Below are 25234 nucleotides of genomic sequence, written 5' to 3'. Positions count from 1 at the left end.
CTTGCGGCCAGCGCAGGGCAGGACAGGCCGCAGCGGCTTCCTCTGGATCTCTGGGGCTACGACAGTGGCTTATTGGTCGCTCGTGTGACGTGAGGGGCAGGTGGCACTCATTCCATGACGTGGACTCACGGAGGGTCCCTGCCCGTTCACGTTTCCATGGTCACCGAGGCCAGGAGGAGAGTGAGGTGGGGACAGCAGAGCCAGCTCTCCAGGCTTCCGAGGGAAGTGACGCACGTCCCCTCCTCGCGTCCCCTCCTCCCAGCCGTGGCCACTCCAAGGGGCCCCCTGCCTGGACGGGGAGGGGGCACTGGCATTGGTCAACAGCCCTAGGGACTCCCACACACCATGGCCCACAGGATGTCACGTAGCAAACACCCCCCAGCCCCCAGGAATGTGTGTCAGACCTGATGACCCTCTGTGGTCACCATAATTTGGGGGGCAACAGTGGTGGCCACTCTGGGGTGGGAGCAGGGCAGCCGTGGCCTCTCTGATCCACCAGAGCCCACCTACGCGGCCAGGCCCTGCTTGGCTGGTGCAGTGTCACCTGGGGGACTGGGAACAGGCCCGCAAAGCGCACAGAGCCAGTCACCACCTACGTTCGGCCAGGTCTCCACAGGAGCCTCGTGCCAGGGCTGGGTTCAGCCTTCAGCTCTGACCTGGAAAAGCCCCAGGCATTTTTTGCTGGAAAGTTCACTTCTTATCATCCTTTGGGCAGTCCTTGGAGCTCCCGTTCTCGTATGGATTGTGTGACCTTCATTCTGTTGTCACGTTATGGGACAGGATTAGGGACCCAGTTACGCAAACCCGGGCCCCGCTGCTGTGTTCCCCTCGGATCCACGCAGTGGGTTTTTTTCTCTGGGCTGAGGACACAGGAGGGACCGTGGGGCCTAGGGCCAGCTCCTGGTCTGCATCCTCCCCTCCAGGAAGCCTCTGGCCTCCCGCGCTGGCCACTCCTGTCCTCCCCGCCTGCCCCACAGTGTGGTCCCACTACCAGGACAGGCCTCCTAAACCCCATCAGGGCCTCTCAGCTACGAGTCACTTACACCTGGACTTGGTCCTCCTCCATCGTCCCAGGCACCAACCGAGGGACGACTGAGCTCCTCTTGGTTGGCTTTAAGGTGTCCCCCTGCCGTTCCGGAGCCTCGGCATGGTGGTGGCGGAGTGGGATGTGGTGAAGCTGCAGGGCACAGACTCCATCCCCCCCGGGCTCCGCCTGCCTGGGCTGGGGACCAGCCTGACCCAGGAGCGGTTCCTGTGAGCTGGTGATTTCCTGGGTCACCCTGTTCACTTGTAAGTCAGACACTCAAATGCCGAGAACCTGACTCAATTGCAGCCTTAACGAGTCACTATTTGTGCAATTAATGATTTTAATTACAGACCATTTAAATGGGGGAATGTTGTAGCAACGCCAAATCTATGCAAATAATGGCTCTCGTTAAGTAACTTGAATGGCAATTTTCTGGGTTTGGGAGGAGGGTTTTCCTCTGCGGTTTCACTGTCATTGCACTGAGGCTGGGGCTGCAAGGAGAGGGTGAGTGGGAGGGTCTGGATGGGGCCGCAGGAGAAAAGACCCAGCCGGAGCTCCTGTCTTGCTAGGGCCTCACCTGGCACCTTTGGCGGGAGACCCTGGGAAGCCAGTGTTGGTGAGCACAAGGGACTGTGGCCAGAGGTCTTAAGGAGATGCACAGCTTAGAACGGAGCTCACCAAAGGGCCAGAAAGAGCTGCTGTGGGGTAAGAGTATCAGAGGCGCGATTGACCCCCAGCTGGCTTGTCCTGTCCGACTCTAGACTTTCCTAGGATGCATTCACAGGAGCACGGTGGCCAGGATGAGGGAGGTGCCAGCCCTGTTGGATTCTGAGTTCAGCTTGTTCTGCCTAAAGATTAAGTCAAAGACTTTGACGAACTGGGGATGGTTTTAGCAAAGTGATTAGGAACACGAGACGGAGTCATGTTTTGGTGCTCATTTTCTTAAAGCATGTATGTGGAGGGCCCACTGTGCCCAGCACTAGGTCTAAAACTGAGAAGACAGTGGCGAAAGAGACATCACGGGCCTGTGTTCTACAGGGGTTGAGAGACACTTTGCAGTAATGATCAATGACGGGAAGAAAATGGGTCCCAGCATGTCAGGAGGGGGCTAGTCACTCCTTGGTGAGTATGGTCAGGGAGAGCCACTCTGAGGAGGTGGTACTGGACCTGAGACTCGAATGTGAACAGACAGGCAGTGTGGAGGAGGGCCATCAGTGCAAAGGCCCTGTGGCTAACATGGGGCAAAGTGCCGCTAAAGCACAGCAGTGGGGAGAGGCAGATGGAACCTAGGTCATGGGAAGAAGTGTACGGCATTGAAGGAATTGGTTTTTTTATCCTCATTGTGATAAGAAACCAAGCAGGGGACAACCACAGGACAGCATTGTTTGTGGGTTTCTTATAACGTTAAACATGCACTTACTGTGTGAGCCAGTGGTCCATTCCCAGGTGTTTGCTCCTCAGAAAGGAAAGGGTGGGACCACCCATGCCTCTAGGTGAGCAGAGACAGCAGCTTGATGTGTCATGGCCCTGCACAGAAGCCACCTGGTTGTCCTCGCCTGGTGAATGGGTAACAGACGTGTGGATATGGTCCGTTCCTACAACAGGCGACTGCTTGTCAGTGCAAAGCATCTGTGAATACGTGTAGTGACGTGGACACATTTTAAATGCCAAGTGGAAGGAGCCAGATTCAAAAGGCTCCGTGCTGTAAGTTCTCTTGGCTTGACATTCTAGGAAAAAAGAGAAATCTATCAGAACAGAGGGGTAGTTGTCAGGGCCACAGGTGGGGGATGACGGGGCAGACTGAGCAAGGTTTGTGTGAGCGCCCCGTCCCCACTCCTGCCCCTGCACGGAGGCCACATCCTAGGGACTGGCCCCCGGTCAGCCTGTGCGGATTGCCGGGCCTCAGGACCTCCCAGGAGACTGTCCCGGGTGGATCTGGGGAGGAGGATGGTGCATTGTGGGAGAAATGCTGGGCACCTGTCTTCAAGCCCTCCACGCTCTGTGGGGTGGAGCGATTTCCCTGCACGCGTCGGGTGGCCCTGCGAATTTGGGAGGGGACAGACAGTCAGGACGCGGATCCCGGTCCCTGCTGATCCTGGTGCCGGCATCACCCTCTGGAGTCAGCCTGAGCCACAAAGGGAATTGGGCTGTAGGTGAGCAGGGTGGCCTCTGGATGCCAAGAGCAAGAAGTGACATTGAGCTTCGGTGGTCCTGTTCCCAGGAGCCAAGTGTCACTTAAGCGAGACTGGGCCACCCAACCTTCTGCCCCTCTCTGCTCCCGTCAACTCTGCTGAGACAGACCCCCTGGTGTTTCCGGGAAGGGGTGGACACAGGTGGCCCAGAGACCCTGATTACAGGTGGCCTGGAGAGGGAATCGGAAGCTAAGCGGTGGCCAGCTGTCCACCCCGGCTCCAGTGAGCTGTTGCGGCAGTGCTGGGGCCACACTACATGAAGCATCAGGAGGAGGGGCACAGGCCACGCAGGCAGCACAAGTGTCCCCGACGTGGAAAGCGAGAGGATTCCGCGGCACAAGTTCATCTGTCCAGATCCTGCAGAGCAGGAAGCAGGGGGCACAGGCTTTGGGAGCAGCCCTGAGTTTAAGCCTTGTCCTGGGTCACCTGTGCCTTGGTTTCCTCATCTGCAGAATGGGGGTGTTGATGGTCCCTCCGTCTAGGTTACGCTGGATAAGGCCCTGGGCACAGGGGCCCGTTACTCTTGGAGGATCAGGTGGCTTCTTAGGGCTTCTCCCACTTGGAGTTGGCTGTGATTTCTGGCCTGAGTTTGAACAAAGTGAAACTCTGAGTCCTTCCTGAGGCAGCCCAGCCTTGGGGCCCTGGGCCTTGGACACCCAGCACCAGGCTAGGGGAGCAGCTGGGTCTCCAGAACAGCATGGAAAGGGGGAAGGGGTGGGGAGCAGGGACCCTCCACTTCTCCTGGCCAGGCCCTTTTTCTCCGGACCCTGTTTCCCTCCGCTGCGCCCCAGGCCCGGGGAAGGGCAGTGTGGAGATTTGATTGGGGTGTAAACAACCCAGCAAGTATCAGGGCTTGTGTTTCCAGCCGCAGGGCTCAGCAGATGAAGGCCTGCGGCCTTGTGGGCCTCTTGCCAGGGGTAAGCCGGCCTGAGGGGAGGGGCGTCCTCTCCCCACACAGCCCAGCTGCCTCTGGATCCCAGGGACACTGAGCAGGGCGGTGCCTTCTCCCCCTCCTAAGACCCCAGGTTCTTCCCGTTCTTCACCACCTGCTCTTCCTCACCCCTGAGGGGACACGGCAGGGAATATGCTGCTAGCGTCCATGCTAGTGGCTGGTGGGTAGGTCCAGGCATTGGGACAAGACCCGTCCTGACCTCCTCCAGCCCCAGGTCTCCACCTGGGCCAGGTCTAGTCCCAGCACTTTGCATGAAGGGTCTCAGGGCAACCAGAAAGCAGGTACCTTATGCCGGGGATGGAGATGGACGCTGAGGCTCTGAAAAGGTCAGGCGGCTCGCTTGAGGTCACAACCAAGTGGCAGAGCGGCGTGCAAAGCCAAATTTGTCTTTGCCACCGAGGCAAACAAACCCTCCAAAGTTTAAGTCAATTGCCATTTATATGAGCTAATAGATTTAAATGAGGCCTGCAGTGCTGAACTATAAAAAGCCTCTGTTGTCAGGGGACCCGGGAACTATTTTAGTAGTTGGGCCAAGCAGGTAGCACGAGTGGCAGTAACAGGGGATGCAAAAACATGTGCTCCTGGGTGAGCCGCGGTGGAAACGCCCGGGCCCCTGGGCCGGTTGTCAGGCGCCGCCCTGCACAGCAGCCCGGGGCGGGGACCTGGTGCTTCCAGCGCTGCCTCCTTCCAGCCCTTTGTGGAAGCCTGCGACTTGCTGGCTGTGGTGGGGAGGAAGCCTTGACCCAGAGAAAGGTCTCTGGCTTGCCCGGCCTGGGCGCTAGGAGTCCCTGGCAGGTGCACTCGTGCACGCATGCGCGCCACTCCCTCCTGGCGGGGCTGGGCTGGGCAGTGCGGGCCTGCCCCACACCTGGAGCTGGACCCCTCGCTCACAGCGCCCGGCCCGCAGCGGCCAAGCGGCCAGCCCAGCATCCAGCGGGCGCGCTTAAAGGATTAGCTCTCGATGTTCGCTTGTCTGGGCCTGATCACGCCGCTTCCAGCTAAATGATTACAATTGATTAAAAGCAGAGCGAGGTCTTCCAACAGGCAACCCGAGCCCTTCCCAGGGCAAGTGGCCGCCGGGCTGGATCCTGGTACCCAGCCAGGGGCGGGCTCTGAGCTCCTCCTGACCCTGCCTGCTCCGCCCCGGAGAACGCTGGGCACCACCCTCCCCCTACTTTCTTTTTTTTAAATTATTTTTATTTTTATTTATTTTTATTTTAAATATTTTTTTAGTTATAGGTGGACACAATACCTTTATTTTATTCTTATGTGGTGCTGAGGATCGAACCCAGTGCCTCATGTATGCTAGGCGAGCGTTCTACCACTGAGCCACAACCCAGCCCTTATTTTTATTTTTTAAAATTTGTTTTAATTAGTTGCACACGACAGTATAAGGACCTTGACATAGCATACATTTGAATCAGATGGGATATCATATCTCATTTTTCTGAGTGTACAGGTTGCAGAATCACATGGGTCATGCATTCACATATGTACATACAGGGATAGTAATGTCTGCTTCATTCTGTCCACCCCACATACCGGGTACTGACTCCTGGCGACACTGCAGGGCTGGTGACATGGCAGGGCCCTGGGATAGAACTGGGAAATCAACAGAGCTGACCTTCTAGGACCATGTGTCAGTAAATACATGAACTAGGTGATTTCCGATTATAAAATTCGTAAGTAAAACACTGTTTTAACTGGAGGTGAGGGTGAGTGCTGGGGCAAGGGTGAGGGAATATTATGGGTCTCATTGGATTGGGTGGTCAGGAAAGTTTTTCCATTGAGTCCTGAAGAGGAGAAATCGCCAGTTTAAGGAAGAACTGAGGGATCCTCCGGGAAAGGAGAGAGCCAGGACAAAGGCCCTGAGGCACAGACAGACACGGGTGTTCCAGGAACGGAATAACGGGCTGAGGGACTCGAGTGGGGCTAGTGGGACAGGTGGCAGCTGCCTTTCTGCTGCATTCTGCTGGGCTAATCTTGCTTCAGCTCTTCAGAGGTCTCACTGGAGGCTTCCTGGACACGTGTGTGACTGCTCGCCCTGGTGCTGAACACCCTTCCCCTCTGCTTCAGCCCAGTCCAAGTGCCGTGCTCTGAGAAGCCCCCCTCCATCCTCTCTCCTTTGGCTTTTCCAGTCCTTGACTTAATCCCTCCCCCTTTACCAACATGGATTATAAGTGACTTGATTTCCCACCCAAGTGTAAATATTTGGAGGTTGAAGTCTCCCTCTGTTGTAGATTCATCTATCCACCTGTCTCTTCATCCACCAATTGATCTGTCCATTTACCCATCCATCTGTTCAGGCATCTCTTATCCATCCACCCATCTCTCCACCTGTCCATTCATCCATCCACCATCGTCCATTCATCCATCCATCTATCCATCTATTCATCCATCCACCTGTCTCTTCATCCATTCACCTCTCTCTACCTGTCTATTCATTCATCCATCTGTCTCTCTACCTGTCTATCCATCCATCCATCCATCAATCATCCATTCATCCATCCATTTATTCATTGATTCATCCATTCATTCATTTATCCAACTGTCTCTCCACCTGTCTATTCATTCATCCATCCATCATCCATCCATTTATCCTTCTATTCATCTACCCATCCATCTGTGCCTATTCATCCATGCATCCATCCAACAGGGGTGTGCGTTCTTCTTTCTTGAGCTCACACACAAACAGGGAAAGAAGAAAAAGAAGGTGGGGTGCAATCTACAGACTCTGGGAAACCATCTTGAAAACCTCTGGTCCTGGGGCCGAGGCTGCAGCTCAGTGGCAGAGCGCTTGCCTGGCTTGTGTGAGGCCCTGAGTTTGATCCTCAGCACCATATAAAGATAAATAAATAAAGGTGTTGTGTCCATCTACAACTAAAAAAATATTTTAAAAAACCCCCTGGTCCTTGTAAGAAGAGGCTTCCTTGCCTCTCTGCACGACCACTGTCAGATCACGGGGTAATTATAACTAGTAGTAATTAAACAGTGGGCCTGCTCTAGGCACGCACTTGGCATTTGGCTCTGGCTGCACTTTCTGTAGATAGCAGTATCTTCCTCCGTCCTGCTTTGGAGTGGCCCAGTCCTCGTCACCTCAGCACTGTAGGGAGAGCAGGGCCTCTCCCCAGGGGACAGCAAGGACAGTTCCTGGGAGTCAGACTGTTATTTCCACTAGAGCTGGCCACTCTTGAGGCCAGAGGCCCAGGAGGCTGAGGCTGAGCGTGATGCCACCCTCCCCCGGCTGTCCCACCCCATTACATTCTCCGCAGATGGGTTCAGTTGCCTCCTCTTTCAACGGGACGAGAGCAGCTGCCTTGGGTTGTGGTCCACGGGCACAAGATGCTTAGACGGGGAGGTTGCTGAGGGTGTTGCACTTGCTGTCCTCCCACTGGGGCAGGAAGCCAGAGCCCAGTCCTGCCCCCGGGGCAGCATGGCATGCCCACTCTCTGGGGCCTGCAGCCTTGGCTTCAAATCCCAGCCTCGCTACCAAGCAGCTCTGGGACATGAGCAAGTTGCTGACCTTCTCTGGGCCTCAGGAGTCTGGGGGCAATGACAGTCTGTTCCCTGTGGAATTTTGAGGGTCTAAAGGCAATGGCACTTAAAGAGCCTCCAGCACCAGGCCTGGCTCAGAGTCAAGCTGGGTGTGCAGCGGCCTGTGTGGCCACCGCCGGGGTCATCGTGACCGTGGTCTGGGTATCCATGAGCTTTCGGTTCTCTTACTCGATTAACTGGACACACGGGTGCTCCGTCTTGCCCACGGGTGTTTTCTGAGCACCTCTGTGTGCCAGATATGTGCCGGTGGTGGAGACGCAGAGGGCTGCACTAAACCACTCACCTCACACAAGGAGGGGAACAGCACACCAATGAGCACCAAATATTGATGGTCGCTCGTGGCGGACAGTGTCATAGGGCAGCGTTGCATCATGTAGCGTATCAGTCATGTAGAGCATCTCTGATCTGAAAATCTGAAACTTTCCAAAAATCCAAAAGTTTTTGAGGCCAACGTGGCTCTGCAGGTGGAGAATTCTGCACCGTGAAACTTTGTTTCCTGTAGGAGGTCATGAAGGATATTGTGATGTTACCTTCAGGCAACTCGGGCAGGGTGTGTACGAAGCATGGATGAATTGCGTGTGTACACATGGGTCCTGTCCCCAAGCGCTCTCATTATGGACAAGCTAATATTCCAGAATCCAAAACACTGCCATTCCCACACATCTGGATAACTCAGCCCGTAATTCGACATCGGACCTCTGCACACAGCACAGCCCCAGAGCTGGGCCCCTTAGGGCCCGGGATTTGTCCCCGTTCACTGAAAGTTGCTGTGTCGCTGGCTGCAGTCTGGGTCTCTGAGCCTCGGTTTCTCTGCTGTCCAAGGGGGTCAAGGCCTTCCATGTTCACAGTAAAGTATGATATCATTGTCACCAATGGATGGGCTGAGTGTCCCCAAGGGCTGCATGTGTCTGTTTAGGGGCTACGATTGGAGGAAACCGAGGCAGGCACTGAAGATGTGCCTTGTCCTCAGGGAGCCCCGGGCCCAGGCCTGCGCTCCTCATGGGAGAGCAGTGGGAACGAGACGGCCTTCCCCAGGTGCTCATGGGATCGGACAGCAAGGCATCACGGGGCGGTCTCAGGGGCCTCCCGAGGGTAGAACCACCGAAGGGTAAACTGAGGCTCCCCAGCTCTACACGGCGCTGGGGGACAGGGCCGTATGCCAGGCAATCTGGCCTGAGCGGTGTGTCCTCAGCCCTGAATGAGGCCGAGAGTGGAGAGAACCCCCAGCCCTTAGCAGCCAAGGCCCAGCTCTCTGTGGACCAGGGTGGGTGGACAGGCCTTGCCTCCCAGAGAGGCCAGTTCCAGAGGACCTCATCAGTGCCATGCACTGTGCCCGGGGCACGGGCCACACTGCTCCGCACAGCCCTGTATGTGCAGTGACTGTTCATGGTCACTAGAGAGGAGGAGGGGGGACATGGGCATCTGGAAGGGTGGCCTTAAGGCAGAAGCCTGTGCCCAGCTCTGCTCAGATGCCCTCCTGAGCCTCCGGGGTCAGCCTGCCTGAGCAGTGAAGTGTGTCGAGGCCCAGGTGGGGACCGGGGGAGCGTCCCCTAAAGGCCCAGCTCGGAGCAGAGATGGCACTTGGAATCGGCCTCAGGCTGCCTGTCTGCCCATCAGAGCCTGTCATTCATGCCCTAGGGCAGGGGGCCAACCAACTTTAGAGGGGCACCATGCCATCGCGACAGATGGGCACGGGGGAGCTGCCAGGAGCCTCCAGCCCGTGGCTATTGTGTGTGCCTCGAGCCCAGCCCCTCGCCAGCACGGTCCCAGCCGGGACCAAATGCCTTCAGTTTCTTAGTAACGATGACAATACTAGTAACAGTGGGTGCCACACTGGTTCAACAGCCGCAGAAATGTGTACTGTGCAAAGCTCCGCCTGTCACTAACATGGACAAAGAGGACGCCTAGCAAACAGGAAGGACAGGGCGCGGGGCCAGAGGGTGCAGACCTCAGCCTGGCTTCTTGCTGTCAGTGGGCCTTGGGCATCCGGCTCTCTTCTTGGGGACTCCCCACCCTCACCTGAACAGTGGGCCACTAGGACCTTGCTTGGCAGGTGATTGTGGGGAGACAAAAGACTGATGGTGAAGGAGGCCCGTGTCCAGCCCCCTCCCCTCTCCGAGAGGGGCTGGCAGAGGAGAGCAGACCGGGGGTAGAAGTGGCAGAGCTGATGCCAAGGTCACATCCCTCTTTTGATGGGAGGGACAGGCTTAGGCTCAGAGCTGGTAAGTGGCAGAGCTGAGCTGCGGCCCTGGGCGGGAGGAAGGAGCCTTCCCTGTGGGAAGCCTTTTTCATCCATTATCTTATCCTCAGGGCGACCCTGTCCAGCCAGTGCAGTTACTGTCCCCGTTTTACAGACGGGAGACCGAGGCCCAGCTGGGCCGTGGCTGAGGTGGGATTTGAACCCGGGCAGTCCTATGCCCTGCAGCCTGAGCTTCATCCGCTGCTGCAGTGCCACATGGGCCCCTTTCATGAAGCCGCCTACCTCCCACCTCGTCCGCGGAGGGACCAGCTGCCCCCTGCTAGGATGCTGGGCTTGGGCCTGGCTGGAGGCTCTCGGCCCCCTCCAGCTAAGGGAAGAGACCAGGGTGCTCTCGGTGGAAACCTGGACTGCACTCCTTGGTGGAGCAGGAACAATTACTAATGACATTTAGAAAGAAATTAATGATGAGAAATGCAAGTTGGCATTTCAGGAGCACCCGTCAGCGGCCGCCCGGCAACACTCACAGGAGAGGCGCGGGCTGGGGGCTGGGCAGGCAGAGGAGACGGAGGCGACGGCAGAAAATTAATTTTGCTGTGTCAATAATGAATGTGGGTCTACTTGCTCTGCTGCTGAAGTTTAGACAGAATCAAACCGGCTGCAAGAGAGTCACTGTGTGGCTGTACCATGGGTGAGGGCAGGTGACAGTTTCAGCTTGGTGTCTTTTTTAAGTGTCACTGGGGGGGGGACAGTGGGGGTGGGGCTACAACAGGGGACAGACAGGGGGGAAGGAGGTAATAGTCTTAGGATTAGGTCATTTAGGCTTAAATCTAAGTGCCACCTCTGACCAGGTAGATACTTAGCAATAAGCTGCTTTTCCAGAAAGGCTCAGAAAGCAGCTTCTTTATGGGTAAAATGGGACCATTGCTGGTTAAAGAGGATGGCCTCGGGGCTGGTGGCCAGGGTCAGTGCTGACCGGCTCTGTGGCCTCAGGGAGTCAGCCTCCTGGGCCTCAGTGTCCTTACCTAATAAAGGTGTTTTGAGGATTGAAGAGTTAATGTATGGAAGTGCTGAGAACAATGTGTGGCACTTACTAACCTCTAGGTAAAAGTTAGCCACTGTAATCACCAGAAAACTCCCTTTTTTGAAATATAGTCCTTTAAAGGTCTCACAGGTGAACACAGCCTACCTTGGTCTACCAGTTTGTGTCAAGATATTTAACAGTTTGCAAGGATCATCTCCTTGTGCCTCAGCCACCTGAGGCCACTAGAAGTACTTTAGGGTCACAGCATTTCACAGGTTTGCAATCTGAGGCTGGGAACTGGGCATTAAAGTGGGCAACCAGCAGTGGGGAGTGGGGCTCAGGCTAAGGGTGGGTGTACATTCTGCCTGTTTGGGTTTGAGTTGTGAACAGGAGAGCTGAGTGGGGGACCCTGCTCTCCTACTCAGTGACAAGACCTCCTGCCAAAATCAGAGCTGGGTGCATAGCCCCAGAAGGCTGCAGCCCTGACCTATGACACTGTCCTTGTCTCCCCCACTTTTATTCTGGATGCTGCTGCATCAAAAGCGTGGGATTGCCACAGTTTTGCGTGGACAGTGAAGGTAGAGCCCGTGGCTGGTGTTGGTTAGGACAGTGTGAAGTGACTGTAACGTGTTGTAAAACCTTTTATGTGTATGGTCTGGTGAACCTCACGTCAAGTCTGCTAGGTAGACATATCAGCCTCACGTTTAAGATGAGTAAGTGGGTACTTAAGAGAAGGGAAGGTGTAGGGTCACAGAGACGCTGTTTGCCGAGACCAGATCTGAACTCCAGCCTGTCTTCCCTTGTACCCACGTATTTCCAGCACATTCCTGCCTCCACCATTCCTCCATCCAACCCTCCCCTCCCCCATCATCCGCCGTCCATCCACCCACCCATCTGCTCGTCACCTGCCAGCTCCTCTCCATCATCAGCAGCACATCTGTCTCCCTGTCCATCAGTACCCAGCATGCTCGTGAGCTGGGAACTGCAGAGCTTTTATGGTCCCTTCCTCATGCACTCTTAACCCCACAGTTACCTGCGCCTCTCCCCACCTTAACACAGCGTGCACACGTGCATACACACTCACACACCTGTTAGTTGAACGGCATGGGGGTAGAGTCACTGGTGCTGAAAGGGGAGCCGTCCCATCCTGCAGACCACTTTGTCATGGTGGGCAGGTATGTGGACAGTGTCAGTGTGCCCACAGTGTGATTGGCGGCTGAGTGAGTTCAGAGGACAGGGAAGGCAGTGTTCTTTGGGCCCAGCCTCCCAGAGCTGGGCAGCCCACAGAACCCCTGGGGTGTGGGTCAGCCTCTGCCCTTTGCTTTGTGCCGGCTCCATCTCTGGACCAGCAAGGGTGCACACCTACGTGTTTCACAAGAACCGTGGCCATCATTAACTGTAATCGGTCTCAGCTGCAGTTTTGATCACTGGTGCATGCACACAATTCATCACAGCAAATTAGGTCCATCTTCGGAACTTCTGGCCCTGCAGCCTGGGGGCCTGTGAGCAAGGGGGGCTGAGCTGTGTGAGCTCAGGGAGCCAATTTGGGGGGTGCTGGGCCATGTTTTCCGAGGGTGACCACCCTCTTCATCAGCGTGGGCAATTTCCTAGAATTTTGAAGACGCAGGAAAGTTTTACCATTAACAAAAATTTCTAAGAAAGTAGAATGGATCCGATCAAAGTTTTTTTATACATCATTTGCAAAACCTAAAAAGCACTGGGTTAGTTCGGGGACCTGAACATACGTGTTCTGTATAATTAGTGACCGTGTGACCTAGATTCTCCGGTGCAGCCCTGATTTTCGAGTGTTCTGTCCCCGCTATTGGCTATTTGTCCTGGTTTTCATTTTGTGAAATGCGCTGCTCTGTGTGGAGCTGGGTTTGCTTGTCGCATTTTGATGAATAAGTAATGAAAATTATCAAGACCTGCAAAGAGTCAGGAAAAAAAAAACATCAAGAGGGGAAATTTCCTCCCACCTCAGCTGTTTCCAAGATGGCAAAGTTCCTCACATGCCCAGGGGGCTTCCTGCCCACTTCCTGCCTCCCTACCCTGGAACCCGGGAATGCTCACACATTTCTTTCCAGCAGCCGGCAGGGCCCTGTCCCCTTGGCTTGCCAGTGACCACAGGTGAGGCTTTTCGGCAGCACATCTCAGTGCTCAGGGGCGGAAGCCCTGGATCTCCTGAGGGTCTGTGTTTCCGTGGCCTGACACCAGAAGCTGCACCATTGACCACCATTGACCACCACTGGTCAGCTCAGACGTCATTCCTGGAAATGAAGATGGTCTTGGAGCCAGCACCCACTAGTGCTTAGGAGGTGGCACTGTGTCCCCTGGGTACTGCAGCTATCCTCCAGCCAGGCCACCTTGGTCTGTGCAGCTTCAGCCCTGGAGCCAGAGACATGGGGCAGCCACCCAGCAAGGGCCCTGAGCCTGGTGATGGTGGTGCAGAACAGGACCCTCTCTCTCCCACCTGACCCGCTTACCCTGGAGGATCCTTCCCACTCTCTTTTTAATGTTACCCATTTTTAAGTGTAAGTTCAGTGGCATCGAGGGCATCCCTATTGTGGGACCATCCCCACCGCCCATCTCCAGAGCCTCTTTGTCCTCCCAAACTGAAACTCTGTCCCCATTAAACGCTCCCTTCCCAGTCCCCTTCTCCCGGCTCTGGCAGCCAACATTCGACTTTCTCTGTGAGTTCAGTTCCTCTAGTTGCTTCATATAAAAGAAGTCATGCATTATCTGTCCCTCTGGCTGGCTTATTTCGCTTAGCGTAATGTCCTCAAAGGTCTCTCCTATTGGAAAAAAATAAAGCAGTCTAACGTGCCCTGGTGGAGGGGAAACAGCGGGCACTGGGGGAAAGAACTTCTTTCTTCCTCTCCTGTCCCTGGCCAGTGGCTGGAGGCTTTGCCTGGCTGCCTAGCTTGCAGGCTTCTAGAAGACTCCTGGAGTTTCTACCAAGTGTGTCTTAGCCAACACTGAGGTACCTGAGAGCCGAGGGGTGACACCCCTGCCTTGCGGTGTCTGTGGCCATGATGGGTAGATGACCAGGTCATGGCAAGCTGAGGAAGGTGCTGGAAGGAACCCTCTGCAGGTGCAGAGCTGTGCCATGCTGGGAGGGCGGGAGGGCCAGGCCAGGGCTGGGCCTCCGAGGAGAGGCTCTGGAACGGGGCTGTGTGGAGCACTGGGCAGCAGGACAGCTGTTGGGAGGGCAGTGGAGGGAGGGGCTGGTAAATTGGGGGAACTGGAATAGGGTCACTCAGGCTGAGGGCAGCAAGCACCCAACCTCGCAGGACCCTCCTGATCCCGGTCAGGACTGATTCTGGGTGTAGCGGGGACCAGGAGGGCTCCAGCAGGGACCCTCCTTTGAGGAGACTACACATCTGGGCTTCTCATGGGCACTTGGCTGCTTGGCTTCCCTCTTCCAGGAATATGGACTTCAGAGGGGTCCTGTGGCCCAGGCGGGTGGGCGTGTCGGAGGGGTCCCAGCAGCGGGGAAGGTTAATCGCGTAGTGTGGGGAGACCAACGCCAAAGTCACATGGTCATCCCCTGATCCTTCCCAGCACTGTCATGTAAGGAGTCTGAGTGTGTGTGTGTGTGTGCGCATGTGCACGTGTGATTGTGGACTATTGGTGAGCAGGTGTGGGCCTGGGGGTTTACTGTGGTATCCACACACACAAAAAGAGAGGGGTGTTCCTGAGTGTGTGTATGGGGGGCCACCTGTGTGTGTTTGGGACATGGGGGGATCTGTGAGTGTGTGTGTGGGTGTGAGTGTGAGCTGAGGGTAGAGTCCCCACATGGCACAGACCTGTGGGGTTGTGGGGGGGGGAACCTGGGAGCAGTCCTGCTTGGCTCCCTGCTTTCCTAAGTGTCCCAAGAGGCTGTCCCTCCATACCACTCCCTCCTTCTGCCCCTGGGGACGCTATGGGTCCAGAGGACTCTGGGGCCCTTTGGAAGCCAGGAGAGTTTGAGGGGGATAATTAAGACCGTCAAGGAGCGCAGGTCTCTCCAGATAGAGAAGAGACAACCCCTGAGATGGTCACATGGGGGTCCCGTGTGGCTCTGGGCATGGTGGGCGGTTCCAGTCTCCCTGTATGTGCCTTGGTGTCACCAGCTGTGCTCGCCCTGGCACACCCCAGACACACTTAGGTCAGCGGGCAGGACAACTCCCGAGACAGCCGTGCCAGGACAGGCAGGCAATTCCGGCGTCACCAGAATCTCCCTCTACCCTCCATCCTCTTCTTTGGAATTTAACTGAGCCTTCTTCTGATGAGAACCCTAAATGATCCTTTGGCCCTCTGCCACCTGAGAGCACTGCTGTCCCCCGCCTCCTGCCATGGGGGCCCAGCCCTGCTAGTGTGGCGAGGGTGTTGGGGCATCCTGGGCCCTCACAAACACCAGGCCTCAAGCCACAGTCGGCCTGCAGGCCTGATTTGATTGACGCGCACAGGGCTTTAGACACTGAGGAAGTTTGGTCTTGGAAGAGAAATCTGGATTTCCAGGTTCTCGGCAAAAGCAGAAGCCCTGGTGACCCCGGGCCTACTTGACCATGGGGCAGCCATCCCCGGGGCTGACGCGCTCCTCCCCTCTCCGTGAAGTTTGCGTTCTTGAGCCGATGGTCCCGGTGGAGCCTTGCTGCTCTGCACCTGGGCTGGGCTGCTCTTGTTGGCCGTGTGGACCCAGCATCTCCACAGCCCCCAGCCTGAGGCCTGGTCTGAACACGCAGCTCCACGGGGTTGCAGGAACCCTGCCCGTGGCACGTGGACCTCCAGGAGTTCATCAGCCCTCTTTCCTGACACAAGAACTTCCTGAGAGTCTGTGCCTCCGTCTTCCCGGTTGTCGATCAAAGAGGCAGATTAGCCCTGAAGTGGAAAGAGGGGCCTTCATGAGGTCTCGGGAGACCATCCACCAGTGCCGCTGTCTCCCCACTTCCACCCAGGGCCTTCCTGGAGGTCTGCAGTGGGTTTTAGGCCTGCTCAATTCCGGCTTGACCCTGTCCGGCTGGAATCACACCTTCCAAGGGTCTGGCTCACACTCCTGGAGGGAAGGGGACTGCGGGTGATTTCAGATCTGAGATGAACCGTGGCACCTGGCTGCTGTGGTCAGTGCAGGCTTCACAGTGGCCGACGAGGTTGACAGGCCCAGTGCAGATGTCCACAGAACTGAACCTGGGACACCATCGCTGGGACCGTCTGTTCCCAGGGCTGAGTCTCCAATTTGTTCCCAAGGGGCCTCGCCACCAGGGATCCCTCTCTGGAAAAACAGCAAGAGCTGCAGTGGCCAAATGAACTCAGGACCCGGGGTCGGGTATGGGCACCCTGTCGCCTCAGGGCGACAAATCTACAAGTGGCCCTGGAAATATTTCTTCTCCTTTTGCTTGTGACAACAGCCATAAAACTCTCCCTTCCCTTGCGTGGCGGCCAAGGTCTCGCCTCTTGCCCTCGATTCTCTGCTCACAAACAGACCGCCTGGGCCCATTTGTGGGCTGAAGTGTGGTTCCCCTGAGTGTGCGGTCCCCTGGGCAAGTATTGTGAGTTCCCTTGTTTTGCTGGGTGGCTCGACATGGGAGCCTGTTTACAGGCTGCTTCCATAATAGAAGGCTTCGGTTCCCTCCTAATAATCTATTCTCTGGTGAGTTTTATTTTCAAAATGTAAGCAGGACAGAACGTGTCCCCGTGGGATTTTATTGGATTTTTTTTTTTACCCCACATTTTCTCCTGTGTTTTCCTGTGAGGGACGAGGTTTCCAGCTCATGGTTCTGTCTTCCATGTCCTGGGTGCAGGTGAGAGGGGAGCTCAGAGAGGGGAGCTGCTCTCCGCCCTGTGGGCTCCGTAGAGCAGAACAAAGAAGCCCAGCCAGGGTTGGTCGGCCTTGAACCTCTAGCAGAAGAAGTCTGGGTCAGAGGCTGTTGGATGTAGCCTTCTTTGTCCCCCAGGCCACTCTTGGGTCCCTGAATCTGTTCCTGTTCTTGGACCGACCCTCCTGCTCCCTGGAAGTTGGACTCTCCCTCCCAGCGCGGAGATGGGGTGCACCCAGGCTCGCACAGAGACCCGGCACTTCCCTGCCTGAGCCTCGTGACGCTCACTTCCTGCTGCTCTGGAGTGGCAGACGACAGGCTGTCTCCCTGTCTGGAGGCAGAGACAGGAAACCCTCATGCACATCGCTGCACGTGGAGGAGCTGCTGCTCTTCCTCTGCCTTGTGAGCTGCTTCAGGGCTTTGTCCCAGGCCAGCAGGTCAGGGGACTTACTCTGACGCCCAGGGTGGGTGTCTCCTCTGCATGGGCAAAGCTCACCCTACCCTTGGCGTCAATGGCACAATACCTGTTTGCCAGGTGGGGGCTGCTAGGGGAAGTGGGGTGCATGCACGTCATAGCTTGGGCCCTGGGGGAGGGCCGCCGCGTCACTGGGCAGGCATTTGGAGGGAGCCTTGGCCATTGCTCACGCCTAATTTTAATGACGTGCATTAGCTAAATTGTGTTCTGAGTATTCATTCAGGGCTGTTTATGGTGCGCTCTCGAGTGCGCTTACCGTTTGTCAGAAGTGCAAACTAGCGAACATACGAGCCTTTAAGACAGGCCATCTGTTCGTCTTAGACCCTTGGACGATTGTCAAATGCTTCTAAAAATAAGTGCTCACAAGCAGAGAGGGGCTGCCCAGGTGATACACAGCAGAGAGGGGAAGCAGAGCTGCCTCGTGTGCACCCTCCCCAAAGGGAAAGAGAGCGGTGTGCACCGGGAGAAGGCTTAGCCAGGGAGCAGAGGCCCAGAGCCCGGGGAGAGGCGGACCCCGCTGAGACACCTTTTTGGCTGAAGGCATGAGCTTCTTCTCCCTGTGTCTTGCATCTCATGTAACTCCACAGCTCAAATACCTTCGATGGCTCCCCATGGCCCAGATTTAAGGGCAAGCTGCCTCGTCTGGCATCATGGAGCCTCATCAATAAGGCCCCCGCCTTCCTATCCAGGCTCGTCTCCGCAGCACATGCCCTGCGCTTCTGCCAAGCTGAATTATTCATCGCTCCCCCAACATATGCTGCACTTTTCACATTTCACAGGCAGAGCCGTGCCACGGTGGAGGGGGCTCTGCAGACAGGCGGTGGAGGTGCCGATCGGCGCCGCCTTCCAGCCGCAGGACCCCGAGCCTTTCCGCGCCTTGACTTTCTCATCTGTACAATAGGGGCAGTAATGGCGCTTAGCTCAGGGTGCTGCCGTGGGGCTTGAAGAGTGAATAGTAGTGAGGTGTGAAGTGGGCCTGGCACGACAGGGTGAAAAACCTTGGTCACCGTCGGTGTTATTCACGTCTCAGGCGGTTTGTTCAGGTGGGATGTCCTGCCCGGGAAATGCATTGTCTCTGTGTGTGTTCACAAATGCACACGCGCACACATTCACACACACAGTGCAAACCTTAACGCAAGCCGTCCTTGGAGAGCAGCTTCTTCCTTAAGCATCTTCCCATCAGAAGTCCTCTCTCTGTGGTCCTTTCTGTGAAATCTCACCCCTGCTGCAGCCACAAGCTTGGAAAAGGCCAGGAGCTGCCCACCTCCCACCATATCTATCTCTCTCTCTCTCTCTCTCTCTCTCTCTCTCTCTCTCTCTCTCTCTCTCTCTCTCTCTCTCTCTCTCTCTCTCTCTCTCTGCTGCCCACTGCACAAGGCCAAGCTCCGTAACAGAGCCCTTCTCCCTCCTGCCCGAGTCCAGCATGGCTGACTGTAGCCTGGTGGACCTGCCTTTCTCCTGGAAACAGACTCTCTCCATGGCAAAGAGGACTTGCTGAGTTTGTGGACTTGGTCCCTGCCCTTGGAGAAAGGCCACTGTAAAGCCATGGTGGCTGCAGCCTGCCAGGGAGCCTACTGGTAGGAGTGGGGAGGAAGGGGGTCACCAGAGCTGCTTCCCATGAGGAGGGGGAGCGAGGTGTTGTGGGGTCCAGGTGAAGGCCTCTGGGCTCTGCAGGTGGCTGGGGGACAGGGAAGTCCTGGGGGTGAGTGGCTTAGTCTGCTGTAGGGACTCAAGGGCCAGAGCCAGGCCTTGTTCTCCAGGGATGAGTCTTTCTTTCCTGATTTTCAGGGTCTTTAGGGCCTTTGAGTCTCGCTACCCCTGCACTCCCCATGGGGAGCATGGGTTCCCCAAGGGAGGGAGGGGGGCTTCTGCCTCCAGGGTGCTCCAGGCCCGGCCTGGGACATGACGGACAAAGACTCTGGGTGGGTGGCTGAGCCACATCTCCCCCGTTCCCTGTGGATCTCTCCGGCACCCCCTCCTCACCAGGTATCCCACTCGGTACCCAGAGGCAGGGGAAACTGACTTGTGGCTTTGGCTACGCTACCTGGGGGCTGGAGGGAGGCCGTCTTGAGAATGGGGGCTTGACCAGGTGCCTGCTGCCCAGGAACGGGACCACCCAAGATTGGGCCACCTCAGGAACACTCCTCAGACCTCAGCAGCCTTGGGGACAAGCAGGAAGGGGCTCCGCTGGTCCGTCCATTAAACTTGTAGGTATCCTCCCAGGGGTACCAGCAGGGAGCAAGAGGCCCTTCCATCCCAGCCACCTGTCTGGTCGGGAGGACCCTCGGGGACACCCCAGGAAGACCTGTGCAGCACTTCCTTATGGCCAGGCCTGGGATATGACTATATGCACATTGTCTCCTGGGTCCTCAGGGCACCTCAGAAGAGGCATCCCCAGTCCCCAGAAGTCAAGGCGTTTATTCCGAGGCCACATGGCTGGTAAGTGGCAGAGGTAGGATTAGGACTCAGCCCAGCCCAGCCCACTACTGCTTCCCGCCTGCCTGGAGGTCACTTGGTGAAGTGCATCCCAGGATGTGCAGAGATGTCTCGCTGCTTCATGCCACCATGACAGAGCACAGTCTCCCCACTGACACTGGAGTGGGTGGGCATCAAGGGGAGATGAATCAGGGTCCCCTGGCAAAGAACAGGAAATGGAGCCAAGACTTGGAGCAGTAGTCCTGGGCTGCAGGAGGAGGGCAGGGGTCTGCTTCTGTGCTGTGTTGTGGGGTGGGCCGAGGCAGGGCTGCCTCCCGACAGAGTGGGACCCCGGCTGAACCTCCGTGTGGCCCACTCCGGCTTGTGTTGGTGCCCCGGACACCTGGCCCAGTCCCTCCCTCTGTGCCCAACTCAGACTCGAGATGGGATTCGGGATCAGAAACGCCTTGCTGCTGAATTCCCAGCAAGGAGCTCCTGGCTGTCACCCGGCAGGGAGTCAATAAAGCTTTGTTGAGTGAATGGACGAAAGAGCGTAAGTGAATTCTGGGCTGTTCCCTGGAGAGGCCGAGCGTGCGACAGGGAGCCAGCTCCTGAGTCCTGATTTCCACAGGGGGCTCCTTTTGTGGGTCTCCCCAGGACCCCACCTAGGCCTGACCCCGACACTTCTGGGAGGGTGCAGAATTCTCTGCCCACCCCAGGCTCCACCTTGCCCATCTCAGGCGGAGACTCCCAAATCAGGCTCCACCAGAAACCTCCAACCCCAGGAGCTCACGGGCGAACAGCAGCCGCAGCCGTGACCACCCACCCCTGCCACTCCCCCATTTTATTTTCCTCACCTGCTTCTCTGCCCCACACCTGTGTCTCCCTGGCAGGTAGTGAGGCCGGTGCGGGTGCCGGGCCTCCGTCCAGGTCTTCCTTGTCCTTCCCTGGCCCCCACCCCTGGCCTTTATGGTGCAGAGAAGTGTTCATCTGCGGGGTCGGCGGCATCTTTAAAAACCGATTTTCTTCCTTCTCCGAGGGGCTAAATATAGCACAGGCATAAACAGAGAGCTAGACACAAGCCAGAATGCCCTTGTGAGGGCCATGGTGGGTGGAAGGAGCTCTTAGGAAGGAAGGCCTCCCAGCCACGCCTCCCAGCCCAGGGGGAAGGGGCTTCGAGTGTGTTCAGGATTGCTGAACTGTGCCCATTGGAACTGGCTCCCCTGGGACTCCCCGGTGTGTAAGTGATGGGGGAGTGACAAGGGTCCCCAGCACCCCCTCTGCCCTTGGCCTGTGGCAGAGCTGATGCCCTCCTCAGCTCAGCACCTGGTCCCCTCCGCCACACACGCACACACACGCACACGCACACACACACGCGCACACACACACGCACACACACTTGGTCTTGACCAGCTGCCTGGCCGAGATGCCGTCTGCACCACACTCCGCAGACGTTTGGGGGCCTGTGCGTCTCGCCCCTCACATCAGGCCCCTCGAGGGGTGAGCCCACCTGGAGTCCTCTCCTTACCCCTCACTGTGCCCAGCCCAGAGCAGAGCATCCAGCAGGTACTTAATAACAGCACACTGAGTGAATTTTGGTGCCCAGTTCCCTTGGGGCATCAAGTTTTGACATTTCCATCTGCTGTGACATCCTGGGCTTTTGTTCTCTAAAAAACTATAAATATACTTCAGGGAAGGAAATTTTACCCTTCCATCTCAGAACCACCTGCTGTGGCTCTTTAAGTGAGAAGGGCCACTGTTGCTGCCATTTATTCCCCCAGTTTCCTAACCCGAGGTCCGCCTTCGGGAACCATGAGTTTCCGCCTTCAGCACTGCTGAGCCGGCGGCTCCCAGCAGCCAGGGTGGGTGCGAGTGGCTCCGCTGGCCTTGTGCTTGGCACCCCAGCAAGAGGCTGCCTCCTCACCCAGAGGTCCCTGGACACTGCCTGGCACCCTGTTGGTGGTGTGTGGTCCTCGAGGATCTGGTGAAGTTTAAATACCATCTTGGAGCTCTGCTGCCTGAGTCCACACTGGTGGGCAGTCTGTGTCCTGCACTCCCGCCATCCCTCCAGGTGACCTGGGTGCTGGCACCACCCTGGGTCTGCCTGGGCCCCGGGACACTGGCACACTCATCCTCTTTGTGTGGCTCCTTCCCCTGCACTAGCTGTCCCCGTCCCCCTGTCTGTCCTACCCACGCGCTCCTTCGTTTGCTCATCCTCTCATTGGTGCCTTCAACAATACGGACTGTCCCTGTGCCAGGCCTAGTCAACGTGAGACAGGAGAAGAGCTGCTCCTGGCGTCTTCCTACTGCCCCTTCCCTTCCTGCTCCACGGTCCCCCACTTAGGAAGAAGGAACAGAGTACTCCCCATAGCCGCCGCTTACCGCTGGCTCTCTGGGCACAGTGGGGAAGTGAGATCTCCAGATTGTCCCTGAGCAGCTGTGTCTGCCATGCTGCCATGAGGCACTGGAGACCCAGGTGTCCTGTCAGGACTGTGTGCCCAGCACTGGGCCGAGTGCTGTGGGGATGGGAAAGGAAGGGATCTCGGCAGAGGCCAGACTTGCCCAGGAGAGGTATGTAAAGACCACCTGAGGCTTGGATGCCGGTGAAATTGAGACAGAAGAAACTTGGAGCTAGAAGGACGGTCTGTGCACGGGATGGGCCGGCTCCCCCAGGACTAGCAGGCTGTCCCTGTGCAAGTACAAGGAGAGGTGCCTTGGCTGGAGGGTGTGGGTTCCCATGGAAACCGCCTGCATCCCATCTGTGGCCTCACACAACCTGCCTAGTGCTCTGGGTCCATACACCCCACCCCGAGGTGCCAGGACATGTGGCAGTGTGGGCTTGTGTCTGGTGCTGGCCTGGGGTGCCCATCCGGGTGTGGGGCCCTGGATTCTCATTGCCTGGATCAGCCCCTCCTTCGTCCTAGCTGGCTGGCCTTGGGCTGATGATGTATTCTCCCTGAGCCTCGATTTCCTCATCTGCTGATGTCCCAACTTGTCAGGCTGTTGTGGGGATTGCAAGTGATTCGCACGCAACGTCACATAGCACCCATGCCTGCCAAACACCAGCCGTGCAACCTGCACCGGTGTCCTTGGCACCCTGCGTGGCGACTATCAGCGGATGGAGTGCTGGGGCTATGTCTTCTATGTGTAGATAGGGTGTTGGGGGCTGCCTCTCTTGACTGGGAGCTGGCTGGAGAGGTCAGTGATAGCACCATGGAAGCCATTGCAGTGACTACAGTGTGGGGTGGCTGCCACGGGGGACTTGTGCCTGGAAACAGGTGCAGTCCCATCTCAGATCTGGGCTCCAGGCCTCCAGGAGATGCTGTGGGCGTCCACTTTGCAGCCAGACCTGGAGCCCAGGAGAAGGATACAGCGCCTCTTCTTCCCCCTGGTGGTCAGCGGCAGAGCTGCAGGCCACTGCTCCCAGCCTGTGTGGAGTCATAGGGCCGCTGGCCAGGGTGCCCAGCCAGCCACAGGGGCAGGAGCATCCTTAAGAAGCTTCACCCCGGGTCAGCAGCCCTTGTGCACTCCACGCAAGGCCACTCCATCCCTCGTGGACTTCATTTCCTCTCTGCTTGGGTCATGAGGAGGAGCACCACCTGAGGCTTGGATGCACTTGGTCTGGATTTGCAACCCGGACCACCGAAAAGAAACAAAAAGACTGGGTTCTCAAAGGCCAAATCCCACCCTCACCCCCTGGCTGTTGGTTCCTATAAAAACAGATCAACACTACTGGCCCGCTCTGGCTGGCAGGAGGGAGGACGTGCCGTTGGCTGTGACAAGTGGGAAGCATTTGGCTCCAGGGTCCCACCTGGGCCCTGGGTTCCCAGGCGAATTCAGCCAAACGGCACAACACCCTCCTCTTCTGGCCCAAGAAGTGTCACGTGGCCACATGGGCAGGCTCCCAGAGCCCAGTGGCGAGAGGCTCTTCCCAGGCCCCTTCCTGCTGGGTGACCTGTCCCCTTGCCTGGGCTGCAGGCTCCAAGGCCGCCCACTGCCTCTGCGTGTCTGTGCCCACTCGGGTGTTTCTTGGCCAGAGAGCTGTGCAGCACATCTGCTGTCTCCCTCTGCTAGGCTCTGAGCAGCCACGGGGAGGATGGAGAGGGGGACGTGGGGGCAGCCTGCAGGCAGCCAGAGATAGTTTCCTCCTTGTCATTAGGTGGTTTTAATTCCTGCCACCTCCCCAGCATTTCTTCTTTCCCTCCACGTAGCCCATTCCCATTTCCCTCCACGTAGACCTGAATGGCCTTAAAAAAAAATTACAGGGAGCCCAGGTTGGCAGCCACCAGAACCGATCCCCAAGCCCCCGAATCAACGTGCCGTCTTGGCAGCTGCGTCCCCGGAGCACTTTTTTCCGTGTTGCATTTTGTTTGGTAATAATCGAGTCGCTTTTCTGCAGCTCTCGTGCACCGGGTGGGAGGGGCCAGCGTGCTCTCCGTTCCTCTGCCCTCATGCGCGTCTCCTTTTCTTCGCCTTTGCAGAACCACACGATGAGCCAGCACGCACAGTGAGGGACCGCTCGACAGGCCACCTCTCCGCAGAAGGCTTGCCGGAGACGCCGTGGGGAGGGCCATTTGAACATTACATCCAATCAAAGTGTCATTTGCAACCCAGATGTAAAACTCTAATGATTTGGCCATGAGGCGCTGCTATTATAAGCAGCTGGAAATGAATATTAATGGCAGAGATTAAAAGTATTCCATGCTCAGTATTTTTTATTGTCCTGCTACAGCTAGTGTGCTTTTAGAGTTTCCGCCACAGACTACATTTCTAGTGTTAGAGAAACCTGCTTTTTGAGGCTATTGTCCTTTGTTCCTTCATGTATTATATTGATAGTTTTTAAAAAAAGGATTAGTGTGATTTTTTTTCCTTTGCTTCTTTTTTTTTTTCATTTTTTCTTTCTTGTTTTTCTTTCCCCCCCTTTGGTTAACTACTTTTTAATTGCAATTCTAGGTAATTGTGCATCGTGATGTGATTGCTTGGCTATTGTCTGAATATTTCCTTTTAATTTTTTAATTAAAGACTAATGCTTTGATTGGATTTGCCAGTTCACCGGACAGTGATTAAAACTATGTAATGAATATAATCGGTTTCAGTGCAACTGGATGGTCTGCTTTTAAATGTGACTTAATCTGACTGCAGTAACTAGTACAGTTCAATAAAGGGAATCCATGCGATTAGCATCCGGCTGCCTGCTTCTCTCCTCCCCAGCCTGGGCTGTGGAGGGGGCTGTCATCTGCAGTGAGGGGTGTTTCCAGGCGAGTTCCCATGGGTTCACACATGCCCCTGGGGACCAGCACACAATAGACCCCGCTTCTTTTGAGAAAGAAGAAATGGAGGGACTTAACAAATAGACGGCATGAACTGGCAGTGGTCACACCAAAGTCAGAAGGGAGAGAACCCACAGAGATCAAGGACTCTGATTTTCTCATTTGTGGTGGGGAAACTGAGGCTCCCGGGTCAATGGGCAGCATTTCCAAACCCGTGCAGCAGGTTGGTCACTTATCCATGATGCTTTCTGGCTTCCCGTCTGGGGATGGCTCTCCAAGGTACTTCCTGCAAATGGGCAAAGGGTCAGCCCTCACCTTGCCAAGTAGGACTT

The 25234-nt window shown here is 56.4% G+C and overlaps 1 protein-coding gene across 3 annotated transcripts in view; it reads left to right on the top strand.

Moving 5' to 3' along the window:
- Znf423 (zinc finger protein 423) overlaps positions 1-24815 on the top strand; it is a 317088-nt gene extending 292273 nt beyond the window's left edge. For all 3 annotated transcript variants that reach the window (XM_078032268.1, XM_078032267.1, XM_021721194.3), the window contains one exon: positions 24114-24815. In XM_078032268.1, coding sequence (XP_077888394.1) covers positions 24114-24274 — 161 coding nt within the window. In that variant the 3' untranslated portion in view covers positions 24275-24815. The remainder of the gene's footprint in view (positions 1-24113) is intronic.
- Positions 24816-25234: the final 419 nt, after the last annotated feature.

Source organism: Ictidomys tridecemlineatus, chromosome 15 (genome assembly GCF_052094955.1).
Source record: "Ictidomys tridecemlineatus isolate mIctTri1 chromosome 15, mIctTri1.hap1, whole genome shotgun sequence".
Classification (NCBI taxonomy): Eukaryota; Metazoa; Chordata; class Mammalia; order Rodentia; family Sciuridae; genus Ictidomys; species Ictidomys tridecemlineatus.
This window is presented reverse-complemented; position numbering and strand designations above follow the sequence as displayed.